Source organism: Mustela erminea, chromosome 18 (genome assembly GCF_009829155.1).
Source record: "Mustela erminea isolate mMusErm1 chromosome 18, mMusErm1.Pri, whole genome shotgun sequence".
Taxonomy (NCBI): domain Eukaryota; kingdom Metazoa; phylum Chordata; class Mammalia; order Carnivora; family Mustelidae; genus Mustela; species Mustela erminea.
In genome coordinates, this window is record NC_045631.1 from 22,161,680 (window position 1) to 22,180,051 (window position 18,372).

Consider the following 18,372-nt stretch of genomic DNA (forward strand, 5'->3'; position numbering starts at 1 on the left):
CAGCTGGCCTTGAGGGAATATCTGCTGAATGAATAAATAGAATTTTGCAAAAATTCATCAATTCTAGGCCATCTACAAAACCATCAGAATCTAAAAAGAAGCCCACACAGGCCGCAGTGCAACACAAATCAATAATGCTTTGTGGCCGTTAAAAGTACTACATGGATCTTTCCTTACTGTCATAGACATGTCTCCAGAACATTTTTAAGTCGTCCCATAACCCTGCTTGTGTGAAAAAGAGAGGAAAAAGAGCCCAGATGATCTGTGACTGGGGACTGTGCATGCACACACTCTGAGTATGAGCCAACATTTCTACAGTGTTTATTACGTGTCAAGCACAATCTGAAATACTTTATATATACATTTACTCATAATCTTTCCAACAACCCTATGAACAGGTACTACTGTTAGAGCACTTTATGGATATGGTAACCGAGGCTCAGACAGATTATCTAATGTGCCCAAGGTTACACAGCCAGGCATCAGCAGTTAGACTGTAAGCCCAGGCTCCCGGGATCTGTGCTCCTAACCACTATACCATGCTGTCTCTTCCATGTGGGCGTGTGCTTGGAAATGCACAGAGGCAGACACAGAAGGATACAAACTAATTGTTAATGAGGGATTATCCTAGGGGAAGGAAATAAAATGGGGGAGACAAGAGTAGGTGTGGAGGATTTCAACTTTATATTTCTACATTTCTATATTATTTCACTTAAAAAAAAACACAATGAGCATATATATTCAGGCATAGCTTAATCACTTTTTAAATTAATTTGAAATTCAGGTTACAGATGATACCATTCATGAAAAACACTTACCTGTGCATTAAATGCCTGCCAGCATACAACGAACATTTATAGTATTAGAGTTGAGAACTGAGGTAATTTTGCTTTCAATAATTCCTTCTTGAGCTTTTCTTTTTTATTAGATATCATTTCTTTTCTTTCTTTCTCTCTCTCTCTCTTTTTTTTTACAAAAAGCCAAATGGGATATAGATTAAAGAATTTTATTTCTATGCATTTTTATTTATCTTTTGATATCTGCCACCAATTACACAGAGCTAACTCTAAAAGAAGACAAAATCTGAGTCAGCACAGAATTATAAATTAGTTCTTTTACATTCGGGATGCCGATTATTTCATAGTGTTCTTTGTAGAAGACCACACGGCCAAATGGCCACATTTGAGAACCCTTAGCTCACTTTATGTACCTAAGGCACAGCTAAATGTATCTGGTGCACACCAGCAACAAACAAGCAGCAGTAAGGAGGTGTAAGGGGCTATGAATCGCTACAGACTCAGATTCAGGGCAGTTTATGAAAAGTGAGATCAGCTGGACAGATATCAGATTTTACATAGGTTTTTATTTATTTGTGTTTAAAAAAAAAGGTTGCTCTAAAATAAACTATTTTCCCTCTCATACTTTAAAGTCATCTGGGGGGCACCTGGGTGACACAGTCAGTTAAGCATCCAACTCTTGGTTTCAGCTTTAGGTTGTGATCTTGGGGTCATGAGATAGAGCCCGATGCAGGGCTCTGTGCTCAGTGTCGAGTCTGCTTGATTCTCCCTCTCTCCCTCTGCCCCTCCTGCTTGTGTGCTCTCTCTCTCTCTTTTAAATAAATAAATCTTAAACAAACAAAAATCACCTGGGACACTTTAGAAAGGACCTCTGTTTGGGCCCCACTCCCTGGTTGTGTTACATAGGACTTTCTGGAGGCAGGACGTGGGCCTCGGTACACTTCATAAACTCCTTGGTAGGTTTCATAACCAGGATCGAGAAGTGCTGCCCCGAAAGCATTAACGCCCTTTCCATTTGGAGTTACGGGTGGTGACTGTAATAAGTAGTTATTATTTGCTAATAAGAGAAGGAGACAGCATGCTAATAGCTTAACTGTGGTGTGATCCAGGCTTGGTCGTGCACAGCTGTCCACGGCTAGAGGGAGAACAAAAAGCCCAGTCCCGTTGTTCTGAGCAGTACACAGATGCCCCAGAGAATGGAATCAACAGAGCTGAAGACCTCAGGCAGGAGGCATCCTGCAAACGCAAATGGCTGAGCCCATAGCACAGCCTCAGATCTGGGGCTTTAGACGTTAGGGGTGTTCCCCAAAATGGGAGTAGCACATATCAACAGGCCCTTTCTTACCTATTAAAAATGGCCTGTAAGGCCTCCTCGAAACGGCGGAGAACTTTAGGTGGGGTTGGCCACTGCACGTGCTTGCCGTGGTCCTTCATGGTCTTGACACCGTGGAAGCGTCTGGCAACCTCGTGAATGTAAGACTTCACTTTGTAACGCCGGTAGTACCGGATAATTGTCAGAGCTGCCTTGGTTCTCTTGTACCGCATGCGGGCCAGCGTGCCTCGCCACACCTTCACACCAGAGGAAGAAAAAGACAAGTGTTGCCGGCTGGCTGAGTCAGTTGTATATGATTTTAAACTTGTATAAGATCCTCTGCTTAGAAACTACCAAGGGGGGGTGGGGAGGGGGAGGGGACAAAGCACGTCTATTCCACCTTCCACCAACAGATGGCGCCAGGAGTCACACCAGCATTCGCTTCCCTGGTCTCCCTGTTCCCCACAGGCAGTGGAATGTGTGCTGCCTCAGAAGCAGTGTGTTTGAACTTTTAAGGGTCATGAAGAGAGGAAAGCCAAAATGCAAACGTCTCTGCGGAAGTATGTGAAGAGTATGGAAAGGAAGCATGATGAGGCAGAACCAAAAGCCATCAACATCTACAGTTCTTGAATGAAACCTGGCTTTACACAGATGACACCACCGGCTGCCACTGGACCGTCCTGTTGGATTCACAGTCAGACTTACATACAAGCTGTACAGTCCCCTTCCCCAGGTGCTGGGTAAATTCCCCCAAACTCAGATGTAATCCAGGGGAAAGGGGGACACAGGCGAAGACGAACAGCACATGAATCTTTGTTTACATTGTTTCGGAACTCAGAAATCAATCAGACAGTACATAAATGTCTAGGTGCCAGCTGTACCCAGGCACAGCGAAGTCAGAGATACTTAGTTATACTTCTCCTTCAGGATCCTCTGCCCAGATTCCTGTACTTCTCAATCTCTCCAGTAAAAAGAAATTTGGTATAATCTTCACTTCATTCTTGGCTCCTCCCCCACACGTGTCCTCCACCACTACAACATACTCTTTCTCCTACAATATTTCCAGCATAGACCCCTCTTCTCTTCCTTTCTTTTTCTTTTTAAAATTTTATTCATTTATTTGACAGAGGGCGATCACAAGTAGGCAGAGAGGCAGGCAAGGAGAGGGAGAAGCAGGTTCCCCACTGAGCAGAGAGCCGGATGCTGGGCTCGATCCCAGGACCCTGAGACCATGACCTGAGCCCAACGCAGAGGCTTAACCCACTGAGCCACCCAGGCGCCCCCTTCTCTTCCTTTCTGTCACTCAGATCTCCAAGACTCCAAACTACTCGCTCTGCTTTCTTCAACAAACTCCTTGGACACCCCACCATCATGTTCTGTTTTATATTTACTGTGGCTACTTAGATAGCCAGTCCCACTTTTTTTTTTTTTTTAAGATTTTATTTATTTGTTTGACAGAGAGAGATCACAAGTAGGCAGAGAGGCAGGCAGAGACAGAGAGAGAGGGAAGCAGGCTCCCTGCTAAGCAGAGAGCCCGATGCGGGACTCAATCCCAGGACCCTGAGATCATGACCTGAGCTGAAGGCAGCGGCTTAACCCACTGAGCCACCCAGGTGCCCCACCAGTCCCACTTCTTGGGGTGCTGGTATTAAGCTCCTTCCCTGTCTCTGGCCTCCTGGGACCAAGATTTTCCACCTCTGATTCAAAGCCCACAGTAAAAGTTCCAGCCTCCCTTCAGTTTCTTGCATTTCCTCTTAAATCTGCACCTGTGCCACCAATTTCTCAGAAAAGCTGGTGCAATGCCTCTTTTACTCCATCATTTTAGGTGTTTCTTTATGCAGACTCCTAAGCTGGCATCACGGGCTTGTGATGTGCTCCTTTTTTCAACCTGCTGCACCACAAGGACAGATCTGTTTGCACGGGACACAGGAGGAGGTCACCAAGGGACCCTAAAGAGGAACTAATGAAGTCAAGGAAAACCATGCTATGTGAGGGAAACGTGACACATGAGCAGTTTGCGATGGGAACGTAGAGCTTGCCTATATCCAGAATATATAAAAACTGTGAGGCAATGAGAACTTGTTTCTGGATGTGGCGTCAGTACAGCAACCCTTTTTAGCCAAAATGGTCTCTTCCCTGTCGCCAAATCCATCATGCAGATGGCTTTGTTACGCCTCCTCCTGAGAGCTAAAATAAAGGTCCCTTCTTTAGCATCTTGAAAAAAAAAAAAAAAAAAAAAAAACGACAGAATACAATTACAGGGTGGAAGTCTGTGATTCAATTTCTTAAACAAAACACATTCTTAAAGTTTCATACTGTTTGTTGCTTTCCTCTATTTTTGAAGAGGAAGGAAATTAAGACTCCCTGGAGCCTTACCTGTATAGAAAATCAATCCTTAATTTTCAAGGAGGGTTCACAGAATTTCTCATTAAAATGTTTTGGTTTAAGTCTTCAGTAATTTGGGGGGGGGTAAGCATTTTATAAGTAAGGGTTTGTTAAGGAGTAGGTTTTTATGTTTAACTTTTAAAAAAGATTTATTTATTTGAGAGAGAGAGAGCGTATGTGCATGTACTTGGGGAGAGGAGGGGAGATGCAGGAGAGGGAGGGAGAAAATCTCAAGCAGACTGCCCACTGAGCACAGAGCCCAAGGTGGGGCTTGATCTCGGAACCCTGAGATCATGACCTGAGCTGAACCAAGAGTCCAATGCTCAACCGACTGAGCCACCCAGATGCCCTTATGTGCAGGTATTTTTTTAAAGCTCTGCTTATTTATTTTGGGGGTGGGGAGAGTGAGCGTGTGAGTGGAGAGAGGGGCAGAGGGAGAGGGAGACAAACAGATTTCCCACTTAGCGGGGAGCCCAATGTGGGGCTTGATCTCATGACCCGGAGATCGTGACCCGAGCTGAAATCGACAGTCAGATGCTTAACTGACTAAGCCACCCAGGCGCCCCTGGAAACTCTTTAAGGAATGTGAGCCATTTGTTCTCAGCCAACTAATTGCCCCCAGACAGTGCGGCGCTGGGTATTGTTTCATTCTTCCACCTATCATATGGACCGGATGTCCATGATGCATACGCTTTATCTGGTCTCTCCACTGCTTAAGAGGAATGACAAGCGAGCTGGGGCTTTCGGTGGATACCAACATGCTCCCTCCTTAATAATGAAATGTTCCAGACGTGTGCTTCACTGAGCCTGGGGGGTCTTGCAGTCTTCTGGCTTGGTTGAGGACAGGTATTTTTTTCCCATGTCTTAAGGAGCTCTTTCTTGATTCGGCTCTATTATTCTTAGCAGATGCTCCCCCTACTCCTTGCCTACTTATTGATATATCAGAGGCAGGAAAGATGGTAAACCTTCTTGACTCCTCTTGCCTGCAGGAAAGTGTCTTCCGATGGAAGAAAGGGTCTCTGCTGGAGGTGTGGGCAATTCCAGCATCCCCCCCACCACGGGCATACCTTTATACTTGATGCCAACACCATCAAAAGCAATGAGACATCTCAGAATTCCCTCCTTGTATGGCTTCACGTTCCATTCTTCTCTTTGAAGAATATATTGATTTTTTTTAGCACCTTTGTTCAATTTGCTCCAATTTTTCCTTTTCTGGGTGACACCTCATTTTATGGTATGAAGTTGGGATTCTTTTCTTGGTTTCAGGGTTCATGGGTTCTCTGTTGTCATTTTTACATTTTTGTTAATTTCAGCAAATTTGGGGGAAAGGAATTTTTGTGAGCCTGGCAGTTACATTATCAGCTTTGTCAGACGTCCCTCAGGCTTTAATTTTTTAACATCAGGAAAAAAGCACTGAAAAACTACGGAGGAAAATGACTGCATGCAAAAAAAAAATTATTGATGAATTTTTCCTTGTAATCTAAGCATATTTGGCTTAAGGAGGTATGTTCCCAGGAGTTGGTGAGCCTGTGTGGGGGAAGGTTGTTCTTGATTTTCCCGTCAAGGGTCTGCAGGTTGGAATTTAAGGTATAAGACAGATTTTCCACTTCCCTTTTTATTTAAAGCAGCTTAAACTGCTGGGTTTCTCAAGAGTCATATAAAGTACATGTCTATGGAGGACTTTGCCTGATAATGGGAGGTCAGAAAACAGAGAGTTAAATGTTACATTCAACAGCAAATGTTTAGTAATTATATGCATAGGTCAGAGAGGCTCACCAAAAAACAAGGGAGCCAAAGGGGCCCTTATTAAAACAATATTAACATTAAAGAGGAACTCACCAGATATTATGTGTTTTAGGGTATGATGTAAAAGAGAGGACAATGAAGGCTGAAGGCCACCCATTGGGATCTGGGAGGGAAAGTTAAGCGGGAGCTATAAAGCAGAGGGTAGACTGGCAGAGGAGAGGGCCACCACATCATTTCTAAGGAAGAAGAAAGAACGGAGGCAAACAGAGAGGCTGACTCAGAGGGAACAGCCAAGGGACAAAGAGAGACCATCAGAGAGCACTGAGAGAGTCCAACTGCTCTCTTGGATACTTTCACCCCCTGAAGTCAGTTCTGCCAACACAGCAGCCAGAGTGATCCTTTTAAGGCTGAAATCAGATCATGTCACTTCTCTGCTTGAAACTTTGCCACTGCTCTCCAGTTCCCTGAGTGACAGCCAGAGCCCCTGCACTAAGCCACAAGGGCCCACGTTCTCTGGAGCAGTTACCTCCCCCGCTGACTCCAGCCCACTCTGGACTCGGGGCTGCTCCCTCTGCCTGGAATGATCTCCCTCCCTGGATGTCACATGGCCCACTTCTTCACCCTCTCTCTGTGCCCTTCCCAATGAGACTGGCCCTGACTTTCCCATTTACAATTCATCTTGTCTCCATCTTCCCCACCTGGCGCTCTCCGTGCTTCCCACCATGCTCTAGTGTTATTCCTGCCTCTAGCACTCCACGCTACAACACAGCATGAAACCCACACGTTACTGCATGTTTATGCTCTCCTCCTGCTGGCATTTCCGCTCCAGCAGGCCAAGGGCTCTTTGTCTCTTTTACTCACTGATGAAACTCCACTGAACAATGCCAAGGACACAGGAGCCACTCGATCATATCTGCAGAATGAATCAATGTTTTCACCTTCATCTTCCAAGCCTGGTACTGAATCTTACATTTTGGCTTTCACGTTTTCCATTTTTAAGACTCATCCTTGTTCTCCAAATATTATTTATTTATTTATTTAAAAGATTTTATTTGAGGGGTGCCTGGGTGGCTCAGTGGGTTGGGGCCTCTGCCTTCAGTTCGGGTCCCAGGGTCCTGGGATTGAGCCCTGCATCGGGCTCCCTGCTTGGTGGGAGCCCTGCCCCTCTGCCTACTTGTGATCTCTGTCTGCCAGGTAAATAAATAAAATCTTAAAAAAAGTTTTTATTTGAGAGAGAGAGCAAGCGAGTATGAGTGGGGGCCAGAAGGAGAGGAAGAGAGAGAAGCAGGGTTTCCACTGAACGTGGAGTCCAATGTGGGACTCCATCCCTGGACCCTGAGAGCATGACCTGAGCTGAAGGCAGATGATTAACCGGCTGAGCCACCCAGGTGACCCCAAACACTTCTTTTTAAAGCACGTTGCTCTTGTTTAACAAAAGCAACATCTCCCCCTTCCTCTCTGAGGATATGAATCATGCTTTTGCTTTTTATAGTGCTCCTTGTGTTGTATGTTCCTTCTAAATCCCCTCTTCTCCCATTTGTCTTGGTCTCGGCCTTTTGTGCTAGAGGCATTCCTCAAATCTCCTGGGATCCTTGGCCATCTATTACTGCATGCCACTCGAAAGCTCTGTGCCTGTGCTTGAGGAATGAGGGGACTTCATTACATAGGGTAATCGGATGGGGACCATCTGTGGGGAACCACAGGATGTGTTTTTCCTCTTTGCTGCCGGAATTCCGAGTAAAGGGGCATTGGGGGAGGATCTTTAGTATCCAGACTTTCACTTACTCTCCTTGGTTTCAGAATGGTGCCTGTCCCCTTTCTTCCATAGTGCCTGGTGTCCCTCAAAGCCCAGGGCTTCTCTGGTTGTATTTCTTCAGAGTGAGCTTCCTGTCTTCTACCAGAACGAGACTGCGGTAGTCAGCTGACTTTGTAGGGTCGGGAAGGAGACCTGTGTTTTGGTCTTTATACAGACTGTCATCCAACCTCCTTCAGCTCTCCCCCTTAACACCCCTACCTCCAGAGGGACCTGGTCCTTCCCACTCCTGAATTTTCCACAGCCCTGTGGTTAGGCAAACTGGCTTGCCTGTCTGCTTCTCAGCAGACACTTAGATGTCAGCTTTCTCCACCTGCTTGGGGGACTAACCACAAATCCACTTATTTCCAAAATCACGTGGACCCCTCTTGTCCGCTGTTGTTGCTTTTATGGTTCTGTTTGTCCTTGTGGGTTTCTCCCATTTTTATCCCTTACCTATCATTTAGGGGTTTTGAGAGGGAGTGGATATAAACACAATCTGTCATGTTTAACCAGATGTTTTTATAATGCCATCTTAATTCTACCAAGTTTTCCTCTGAGGCACACTTCCTCAGTGGTCAGGCATTTCAGAGCAACATCTGGCTGTCATTAAAGTACAAGACACATTTTGCAAAAGATGTAGGATTCTAGGTTATGCTCTATTGAGAAGTAGGTCAATTATGTATCTTCAGCTTAGTCTCAGAAAGAAACACAGGTCAGCTTTCCTTCTTTGTTTCTAGTTCTCTGTGGGTTTTTTTTTTTTTTTTTTTCTGTTTTTGTTTTCTAGTCATCATGGGGACTGGGCTCTCCAGCAGATCCCTGATGCTCTGAACTAGATATTCTCTTGGTTTCCACAACCAGAACCCTTCAAAATGTCAGCTTCTCAGGCCCTCTGTGCCCAGGGACAACTTCTAGGAGAAGCATTTTTCCTGTTTCTAAACTTAAATTCCCCAGATAGTTATTCGGGCAGCATTCTGACAGCTTCTGGCTGTTAAGGAATTGGGGTGGATAAAAATTTATTGAGGTAACAGGCTGAACTCTGAACTGTAACATACATTAAATCTATCCACATACTCCATCGAGTGACAGCCGTCCCCTCCGTACCATGGTTTTGCTTTCTGTATTTTCAGTTACCCACAGTTACCCATGGTCTGGAAGCAGATGGTCTTCTCGCAGTATGGTCAGAAAGTCAATGGCAGCCTAACGCCATGTCACAGCGCCTACGTCATTCACCTCACTGCACCTCATCACGTGGGCATCTTATCCTCACACATCATCACAAGAAGGGTGCGTTCAGCACAGTAAGATATTTTGAAAGAGAGAGAGAGTCCGGCACCCGAGAAATACAAATCAAAACCTCAAAGACATAGCACCCCACACCAGTCAGAATGGCTGAAATTAACCAGTCAGGAAACGACAGATGTTGGCAAGGATGCGGAGAAAGGGGAACCCTCCTGCACTGTTGGTGGGAACACAATCTGGTGCAACCACTCTGGAAAACAGCATGGAGGTTCCTCAAAAAGTTGAAAATAGAGCTACCCTATGACCCAGCAATCGCACTACTGGGTATTTACCCTAAAGATACAAACGTGGTGCTCCGAAGGGTCACGTGCACCCGAATGTTTACAGCAGCAATGTCCACAACAGCTAAACTATGGAAACAACCTAAATGTCCGTCAACAGATGAATGCATAAAGATGTGGTGTGTGTGTACACACACACACACACACACACACACACACACACACACACACGGAATACTATGCAGCCATAACAAAAGAAATCTTGCCATTTGCAAGGACGGGAACTAGAGGGTATTATGCTGAGAAAAATAAGTCTATCAGAGAAAGACAATTATCACAAGATCTCACTGATATGAGGATTTGAGAAACAAGACAGAGGACCATAGGGGAAAGGAGGGAAAAATGAAACAAGACAAAACCAGAGAGGGAGACAAGCCATAAGAGACTCTTAATCTCAGGAAACAAACTGAGGGTTGCTGGAGGGGAGGGGTTGGGAGGGATGGGGTGACTGGGGGATGGACTTTGGGGAGGGTATGTGCTGTGGTGAGTGCTGTGATTACGTAAGACTGAAGATTCACAGGCCTGTACCCTTGAAGCAAATAATACATTATATGTCAATAAAAAAATTAAAAAATAAAAGAGCCAAAAGTCCACATTCACATGCCTTTATCATAACAAATTATTATAATTGTTCTATTATTAGTTATGGTTGTTAACCTCTTACTGTGACTCTTTCATAAATTAAACTGTATCACAGGTATGTACATATGAGGAAGAACACAGTACATACAGGGTTAAGTACTATCTGTGGTTTCAGGCACCCACGGGGGTTCCTGAAATGTACCCCCGTGGATAGTGGGGCTCCTGTAGCATATGGTGGCTGCATCCCATTTGGGCTATTTCATGACTGATTAATGAAAGTTTTGCCTCTTCTAGGGGTTACTTTAAAGAAAGACTCAAAGACAGTAAAATCTTCCCAAGTAATTCCTCTTCAAGTTCAATGAGGGTAAGAGGAATAAAGACCTAAAGTACTATTTATAAACCACCAGTGCCAATGTTTTTGCCAGAACAGCAGGTTAGGTTAATATGTGACAGGAAGAAAATCAGGCTGAGGGGATGTAATTTGTAGGTTCTTAGCATCTACGCAAATACAAAATTCCTTAGTTTTATAGATAAATTAATAGCATCTTAAAGACCTGAGGGGAAATTAAGAAATAAGGAAATAACCAAATCGTTAGCCAATAAACAAATGTAAAACCAGTCAAATCAAGAGACCCCCCCCCAAAGAAACCCCTCAAAAAAACCAAACAAAAAACCCCCAAAACAAACCACTACCAACAACAACAAAACTCCCAAATAAAGAAAGGTGTGATCAGATCAATATAGCCGTCCTGAGGAGCGTAATTCAGTGTGTGTGCAGTGGTGTCTGGCCGGTGGAGTGTACTTTACCAACCCGGAGCTGTTTAGTCTGATAGACTAACCTGAGAGTCAGCGGAGTTGTGAACCTTCATTGAGGACTCACACTGTTTTACATACGGCCTTGTCCACAGGGGGCCTGGCTACAGGTGGCCTAGCAATTCTTCAGGGTGCACGACTGTGGCCCAGTAATCATTTCTTTATAAGGATCCCACAATCGGGCAGCCTACTTGTAACTGTAACTTCAAGAAGCAACCAAACCTCTTGGCCAACTATTGTCAGACCAGAAGCTGAATATGAACTCGATCAAAGCCCAAAGGCAATTATTTTGAAGACAATTAAAAATAAAATTACTCCAGCTAACAGGTTAAGTAATTCGGATAAGCCTTTCAGGATTGAGCCTTGTTGGAACATCAACACTGTGTTGTTTAGGATAGTTACTCCATACTAAAGTGATGGTTCTCTTTGCGTTGGTTTTGTTTTCTCGAAAGAGGATGTACAAAACTGGTAACTCACCTTCAAAATCTCTGAGGTCAAGGCTATCCCAAAACTGCTTTTTGATGTAGAACCACAGGGTTTTGGTCAGGTATGTGGGCATGGGAGCAGATCCAAGAAGGCACCTTAGGGATGTTTCAGCCTTGTCTGAAGATGTGTACTGCCTTTTTCACCCCTGTATCTATCTCCATCTAATACTGAGGGGCTCACCGCCTGGTCAGGGTACAAGTTGGGCCTTTACCTTGTATAACAAATGTCCTGACTTTTCTTCCTTTATGTCTAGCATCTAAAACATGCAGAACTCCTTAAAAAAAAAAAATAACCCAGTATGCTTTCACTTTCAGATGTTTGCAAATGATCTCAATTTTGAATGGTTCTCTTGATCATGCAAAAGTTCAGATAATAACTGCTCTTTGAAAGGACCTGCCAAAGGTGCATTCTAACATTCTTTCCTATAGAGTTCCAAAAGTGAATTCTGGGACACAAGGCCTTTGAAATGCTTTCTGAGAAAGAGGCTCCATTTTCAGTAAAACGGGGAAAAAACTGCATACTGCAATTCTTTTCGGGAGATTTGTGATGTAGACTGAACATACTAAAAGCTCTGAAAAGTTTCATGTAAAGAAACCTATTTTAACTTTGCTCAACAGAAGTTAAAAAACAACAACAACAACAACAAACTGTATCTGACTACAGAATCCTTTGTATACAGTTTACTCACTCATTTGGAAGGAGGTCAAGATTTGCCATCCCAAAATAGGCCACTTTTGGCCTAAGCATCATTTTGACGGTTGGTTCATTCTACAAGAATTTCCCAAGAATTTGCTACTATATGTGTAGTGTCTGTAGGGAATATGGAGGAAAAGAGGAGACACCCATGATAGCCCAGAAACCCCAAAATGCCTCTGAGATACCTGGAAAACAGCTACAACTAATCCCCTAAAAAGCAAGATCTGATCGTGTACCAAAGCTGGAATCCTCCGTCACAGCCGGAATCCTCCGTCACAGCTGTTTCAGAAGTCCAGCACTGTGTGGAGGGACAGCTCCCCGACTAGCACAGTCTCTAGGTGGAGCAGAGAGAAACCGGCTCTGGAGGGAGCGGCCAGCACTCCCCTGGGACTACTGGGGGAATGAGGCCGTCAGATTTTGCAGGCTTTGGGTTCTTCACTGAAGAGCAAGGATGCTGCATTAGAGAACTTATAAAAGCAAGCCCTAGGATCCTATTCAACAGTTTCTGAGAATGAGCCAAAATTTAAACATGTTATTTCAGACGTTCTTTCCAATCCAAAGTGCAGATGGAACTGACAACCACAGGCTTTGACCTTCCTCTGATTACTATCCCCGAGGGAAGGGAGAGAAAACATTATTTCACTAAGACACGCCAGGCTTTGTGCTAGACACTTGACATACGTTAAACGTAGGTGTTTTAAAAGAACAATCATTTTCCGGACCTATGATCTCTGCTTCTACGGAGGAAGGCGATCAGTGTTCACAGCTCCTGCTAGTAGTCTGGCTCTGGTTGTAGGCAGTGGAAGATGGTGCTAGCAGGGTTCTGCTAGACCAGTGCTCCTCAATGCACCCCGTGTCCCAGCATGCCATCAGTTACCAGTGCTCCCTGGAACAGTGGTACCAGCTGAAGGCCTTTCGCGGGGGAACGGAGTACCCTGGGCAAGGTCCCCTGGATGATGTAGAGTAAACATCAAATATGCTTCCTCTTTTTATTACCCTCAGATCGTAATTAGCATAAGGAAGAATAGGGGGATAGGAAAATGTACACTTAATAAGGACACTTTTTTGACAGTTCAAGTTTACATAAGTTGAACGTAATAGGATTAAGGAACTCTGAAGACCATTACGGGTTATAACTCAATTACAAAAAGAAAAATACAAGGGCATTGAGTGCATCATTTATCACAATAGTGGGCAATACATGTGATCAAATTAATAAGCAGCTCATGCTAGAATAATGCAGAAAGAAATGTCGCTGTTTAGAGAAAGATCTAGATAAAGTAAAATGCTAGATTGGCTCAATGATGTTGAGGCTTTACATCTGCACATATAGCTCTGTCTTTATTACTGAAAATCCTACTAGAAATATAACCTTGTACTTGTAAATCTTAAAACTCCTACTACCTATTTCTTTTTCAAGAAATGTTTTCTCATACAATATTTGAAAATCAGGGTTTCTTAGTTATATACCAAGCAAGTCACAGCAGATTTAAAATGGATGTCAATAGGAATGTGATTAATTTTTCAACTAACTTCTCTACGATCTATTTTTAAAAATAACTATGTTTTTATCAGTCATCTGTAATTCTTCTCTGTGAACTGCGTGTTTCTATTCTTTTTGACCCATTTTCTTTTGTCTTTTTTATTGACTTATAAGATGAGGTCCTTATAAATTAAAAGGATCATCAGGTTGTCACTGGCGTTTTAAATTTCCCCGCAGCATGCCAGTGATCTTTTGACACTCTTTATGGTATGCTGCCATTCATAAGTTGTTTTTCTGTTTTTTTCCATTTTACATAGTCAAATGGACTCCCTTTCTTTTATGACTCAATACATATTTTATACAAAACTGAGGTCATATAATAATCATAAAATGTTCTGCAACGAATCTGGACACGGGAGACACAATTTTCCATGTGATCAAATATCCTGCTATAATGTAATTCGGAATGACCTGACAGTACTCGGTCTGATAGATGCATACAATTCAATTAACCCAGACTTTGCTATCAGATATTTTTGTTGCTTTCTATTTTTTTTTTGGCAATTATAAATCTCATATCATCAAACCTAAATTCATGCACACGAATAATTTATGACAAAGTTCTAAAAACAGATTGTTGTTGTTTTCAGCTGCCATATATTAAAGTTTCCACTTCCAAACTCTACCATGTGAACAGTTAAAAAAGAATCAAGTAAATTGATAATATGCTGTTGCAATGATGAAAGTATTTTATGAGTGTTATTCAACTTTTAAAAAATTCACCAGTGATTTGAATTTTTCCTTTGTGAAACAGCTCTTCGTTGTTGTTTTTTTAACCCATCATATATTCATAATTTTACATAATGATTTGTAAGGGCTTTTTACATATGAAATAAGTCAACCTCTTATTACATTTCCAAAGGTTTCCTAGCATTTTATCTTTTATCATGTCCTGGCCATGGTTATCAGTTTAGGCCAATAAAACACGAGAAGAACTTTGGCAGGTGGTTCTGAAGGAGGGAATTTCTCACTTTGCTGCAAAAAATGTTCAAGGACTTCTGAACGTGACTCTCCTTGGCCACAGAGGCAACAGTGTTGTTGCTGAGACTGTTAGCAGCCCTTTTGCAACCACAAGGGGGAGCAACACTGAGAATGAAGATGCTCCCGGAGAAGGCTAACTAGAGGCTTGTCCAAAATCTCTGGGACACGTTCCACACTGGTTTGAAATGCACTTTCTTTTGTTTTCTTCTTTTCCCCATCCTACCTTTCTTCCTACTTTCCTCTTTTTTTCTTTTTCTTTTGCAACTAAACACATTGTGATACAATGTTTTTTGTTGTTGTTGTTTTTTAGAAAACAGCAGTTTCATGTTTAGATAGGAATACCCATCAATTTTTGTCTTTATGTATTCTCCTTTTGCTGCTGCTATACTTAGAAAGACCTTCTCTACTTCAAAATCAAATACATGTCCATAAAATGATTGTGTTTTGTTCAAATGCAAGCTGCAGGGGAGGGCGGGAAGGGGGGCTCAGTCTCAAGGGGAAGACAGCCTTTACCTTACCATCACTTCACGAATGTCAGGATGTTGTGTCTATTCCAGTGGATCATCCATAATTAAAGATGCGTGGAATGCTCACTGAAGCTTTGGATTTTTTGAAATACAAATGAGTTACCAGCTGTAGCTGAGCACTGTGACGGGAGAAATACTGTGTTTGGTTCAAACTGGTGGGAGTGGACAGAAGCTACGTCAGCTCCTACCTGGGCAGGCACTAAGAGTTCATACTGGAATTCTTTCTGAGGATGCCTCCTCTGAAACAGTGGTGTCAAAGCCACTGGGAAGTAATCATGAGTGGGGGTGGGGGGAACACATGCGCATGCACACAGACGACAATAACTCGACTGCCAAAGAAATAAGGTATAGTGAAAAGGGTATAGACTGTCAATCAGTGATAAGAAATCAGCAGTTTCATGAAAGTCAGAGCGAGCATATCTTGAATTCTGAGAACAAATCAGACTGCTTTTCAAATGAACACCAGCATTAGACTGTCTAATGGTTCTTTCTGTATGTGAACCTTGGAAATATTTTAGGATCATCATAACCCCCCCCCCATTCATCTCCACTGGCTTGTGATCAATATTTCACGGACTCCTCCTCTATAGCTGCCCTGTAGGCATCCTTCCAGAAAACTAAAAACCAGATTCCGGCTGAAACCTTGCGCAGACATAACTGTGCTGCGCTGAACCTTGAAGAAATGGACGCATGCCAGCGACCGAAAATGAGAGCCGCACAGACATGGCAGAGATGTGGTTTAAAGTGGCCTCTGGATGCTTAAGCCCTCTCTAGCTGCAGCCTCCCTGCGTACATACCTCCCTCTGCTCGAACCTTCTCTCCCCACACTCTTCCTAGGGCACATGATTCTCAATTCTCTGGTCGCAGCTTCACGTCACCTCCTCCACAAGGTCTTCTCCGGAGTACATTGCTCCCGCGCTCTGAGTGAGTGCCCCAGGGGAACCCAGACTCTCCATCAGAGCTGTACCCAATTTGTACTTATCTGCTGACTTATTATTATTTTACTACTCTTCAATCAGAATGTATGCTCTGTGAGGACACCGACTATTTCTATTCTACTCATTACAGCCTTTCTGGGGAGTGCCTAGCAATAAGCACATATGTTGAATGACGAATTCCTGGCTTGAATAAACTCAATGTCCTTACTGTGAGTTTAAAAGAAGACTTGCTTATCTGTCAAAAAGGCCTTGCAGGTGTTTGATATCCAAGAAAAGCTGAGCTACCTTGAGGTTTAAGAGCTCACTTAAAGGCAAGAGCTTATCCTAGCACATGACTGTGAAGATGCGCCAAGCAAATTATGAAATGTTCAAGGAAACAACACACGGCTGTGCCAGGCAGTTCTCGAGTCTGTGTGGGATTTCAAAATCCAGGTTGGTGGTCGATGCAATGCTTCTAGAGTGGTCTAGCAGTCTAGTGAGAATAACCATCAGCCCAAGAAACTGGCCAATTTGCCAGAAAGTCACCTGATGCATGAAAACGTCTGGTTCTCAGGGAATATTCCTTTCACATTGAAAGAACTTCCCTAAAAATATAAAAATCTCTATCTTCAGTAAGTTGGCTCTGTTATAGCTATGAAAATGCAGATGTTCTAAATTAACTTCCTGCTTTTCTCTTCATTCTGGTTACAAGACTTTTTATGAAAAATTCCCCCATTGTCTTATTTTTCTTCTTTTGACAGAAGCCAACACCTCAGGGTCACTGCATTTTATCAAGTGACTAAGGAAAATGTGACGCAGTGCATCCTCACTTCTCTCTTGAAGTCAGTGAGACGAAGAGCCCATGAACTCTACTTTGTATAATTCCTCTATTACCAGAATGGGAGGAAAGACGAACTCCTTCCCACCCCCAAAGACAACAACAACAAAAAAATCAGCCAAACCCTAGACTGGGAAATTCTATCAGCTTCAAAGAGACAAGTGTATACTGGTTTTCAAATGAACAAAAATCGGATTACAATTAATGCGTAAGAACCAACTCACGGTTGGATTACTTGGGTGAACCGCTGTTCAAGCTTGCAGGCCATGGGTGATATGCGAAGAGGCTTAGTTACTATAGCTTGGGCTTTAACTCAGGTCTGCTCCAGTTCACAGCTTCTCCTGAGAGGTTATCCAGCAGTCTGTTCTAAAGGGCAAAAACCTTGCTTCTTTTTCACATGTCTGTGGAATCCCGGATCACTACATTATGGCCCAAGAGATTCCAAAAGAGTCTTTCTGTTTCTAAGTCTTTAGAAGGTTATCTCCTAAGTAAGAATATGAAATCATGGGACAAGTTCTTTAGGATCATTATACTCAGGAATGTCCTTATTCAGCTAGACGAATGCCAACACAGGCATAGCTCCAAGACTGAACTACAGAATATGGTCCTATTACTAAATAACTTTTTCATCCTGGATTTTATTCTCTCACCCAGATAAGTGTATTACTAACTTAGCTGCAAGTTCCTGTCACGTACAGAGAACAGTGTGCTAGGCTATGTTATTGCAACAAATATTCACTCCCTCCCTGCTGACATACGAGGGGTCATCGCATTGATAGAACCTGCTTTGGCCAATGGGATATAAATGCATACGACCTGAACAGCTTGAAATGTGCTCCTCTGGTCAGTCTTGACTCCTGGGCCTTGCCATTACCATGAGAAGAATGTTCTCTGGAGATCTGCTGACTTCAGAATAATGAGGGACACGTGGAGCCAATCTATACTCAACCCATGGCCCAGGATGGGATCAGTCTAGCATGGCCAGCCAAGCCCCCGATGCACGAGGAAGAAATAAATGCTGACTGCTAGACCCACGACGTTTTAGGATGATGTGGCAGGCTTAAGAATGGTCCCTGAAGAGATTTCTGCCTTTTAATCCCTGGAACCTGTAAATGTTACCTCATATGGCAGAAAAAGACATTGAGGATATGATTAGGTTAAGGATCTTGAAATGCGTAGATTAATTGGATCCCAAGTGTGATCACATATATCTTTATAAGAGGGAGGCAGTAGGGCAGCTGAAGATGGAACAGGGGGAGGTAATGTGATGGTGGATGCAGAGATCAAAGCCACAAGCCACAGAATGCGGGCAGCTGCCAGGAGTTGGAAGAAGCAAGGAATGGATTACTCCCTAGAACCATCAGAGAGGGCACA

At 43.3% G+C, this 18,372-nt stretch overlaps 1 protein-coding gene across 2 annotated transcripts in view; it reads right to left on the reverse strand.

Annotated features, from left to right (window-relative positions):
- MYO1D (myosin ID) overlaps positions 1-18,372 on the reverse strand; it is a 341,727-nt gene that overhangs the window by 149,837 nt on the left and 173,518 nt on the right. For both annotated transcript variants that reach the window (XM_032319642.1, XM_032319643.1), the window contains one exon: positions 2,143-2,366. In XM_032319642.1, coding sequence (XP_032175533.1) covers positions 2,143-2,366 — 224 coding nt within the window. The remainder of the gene's footprint in view (positions 1-2,142; positions 2,367-18,372) is intronic.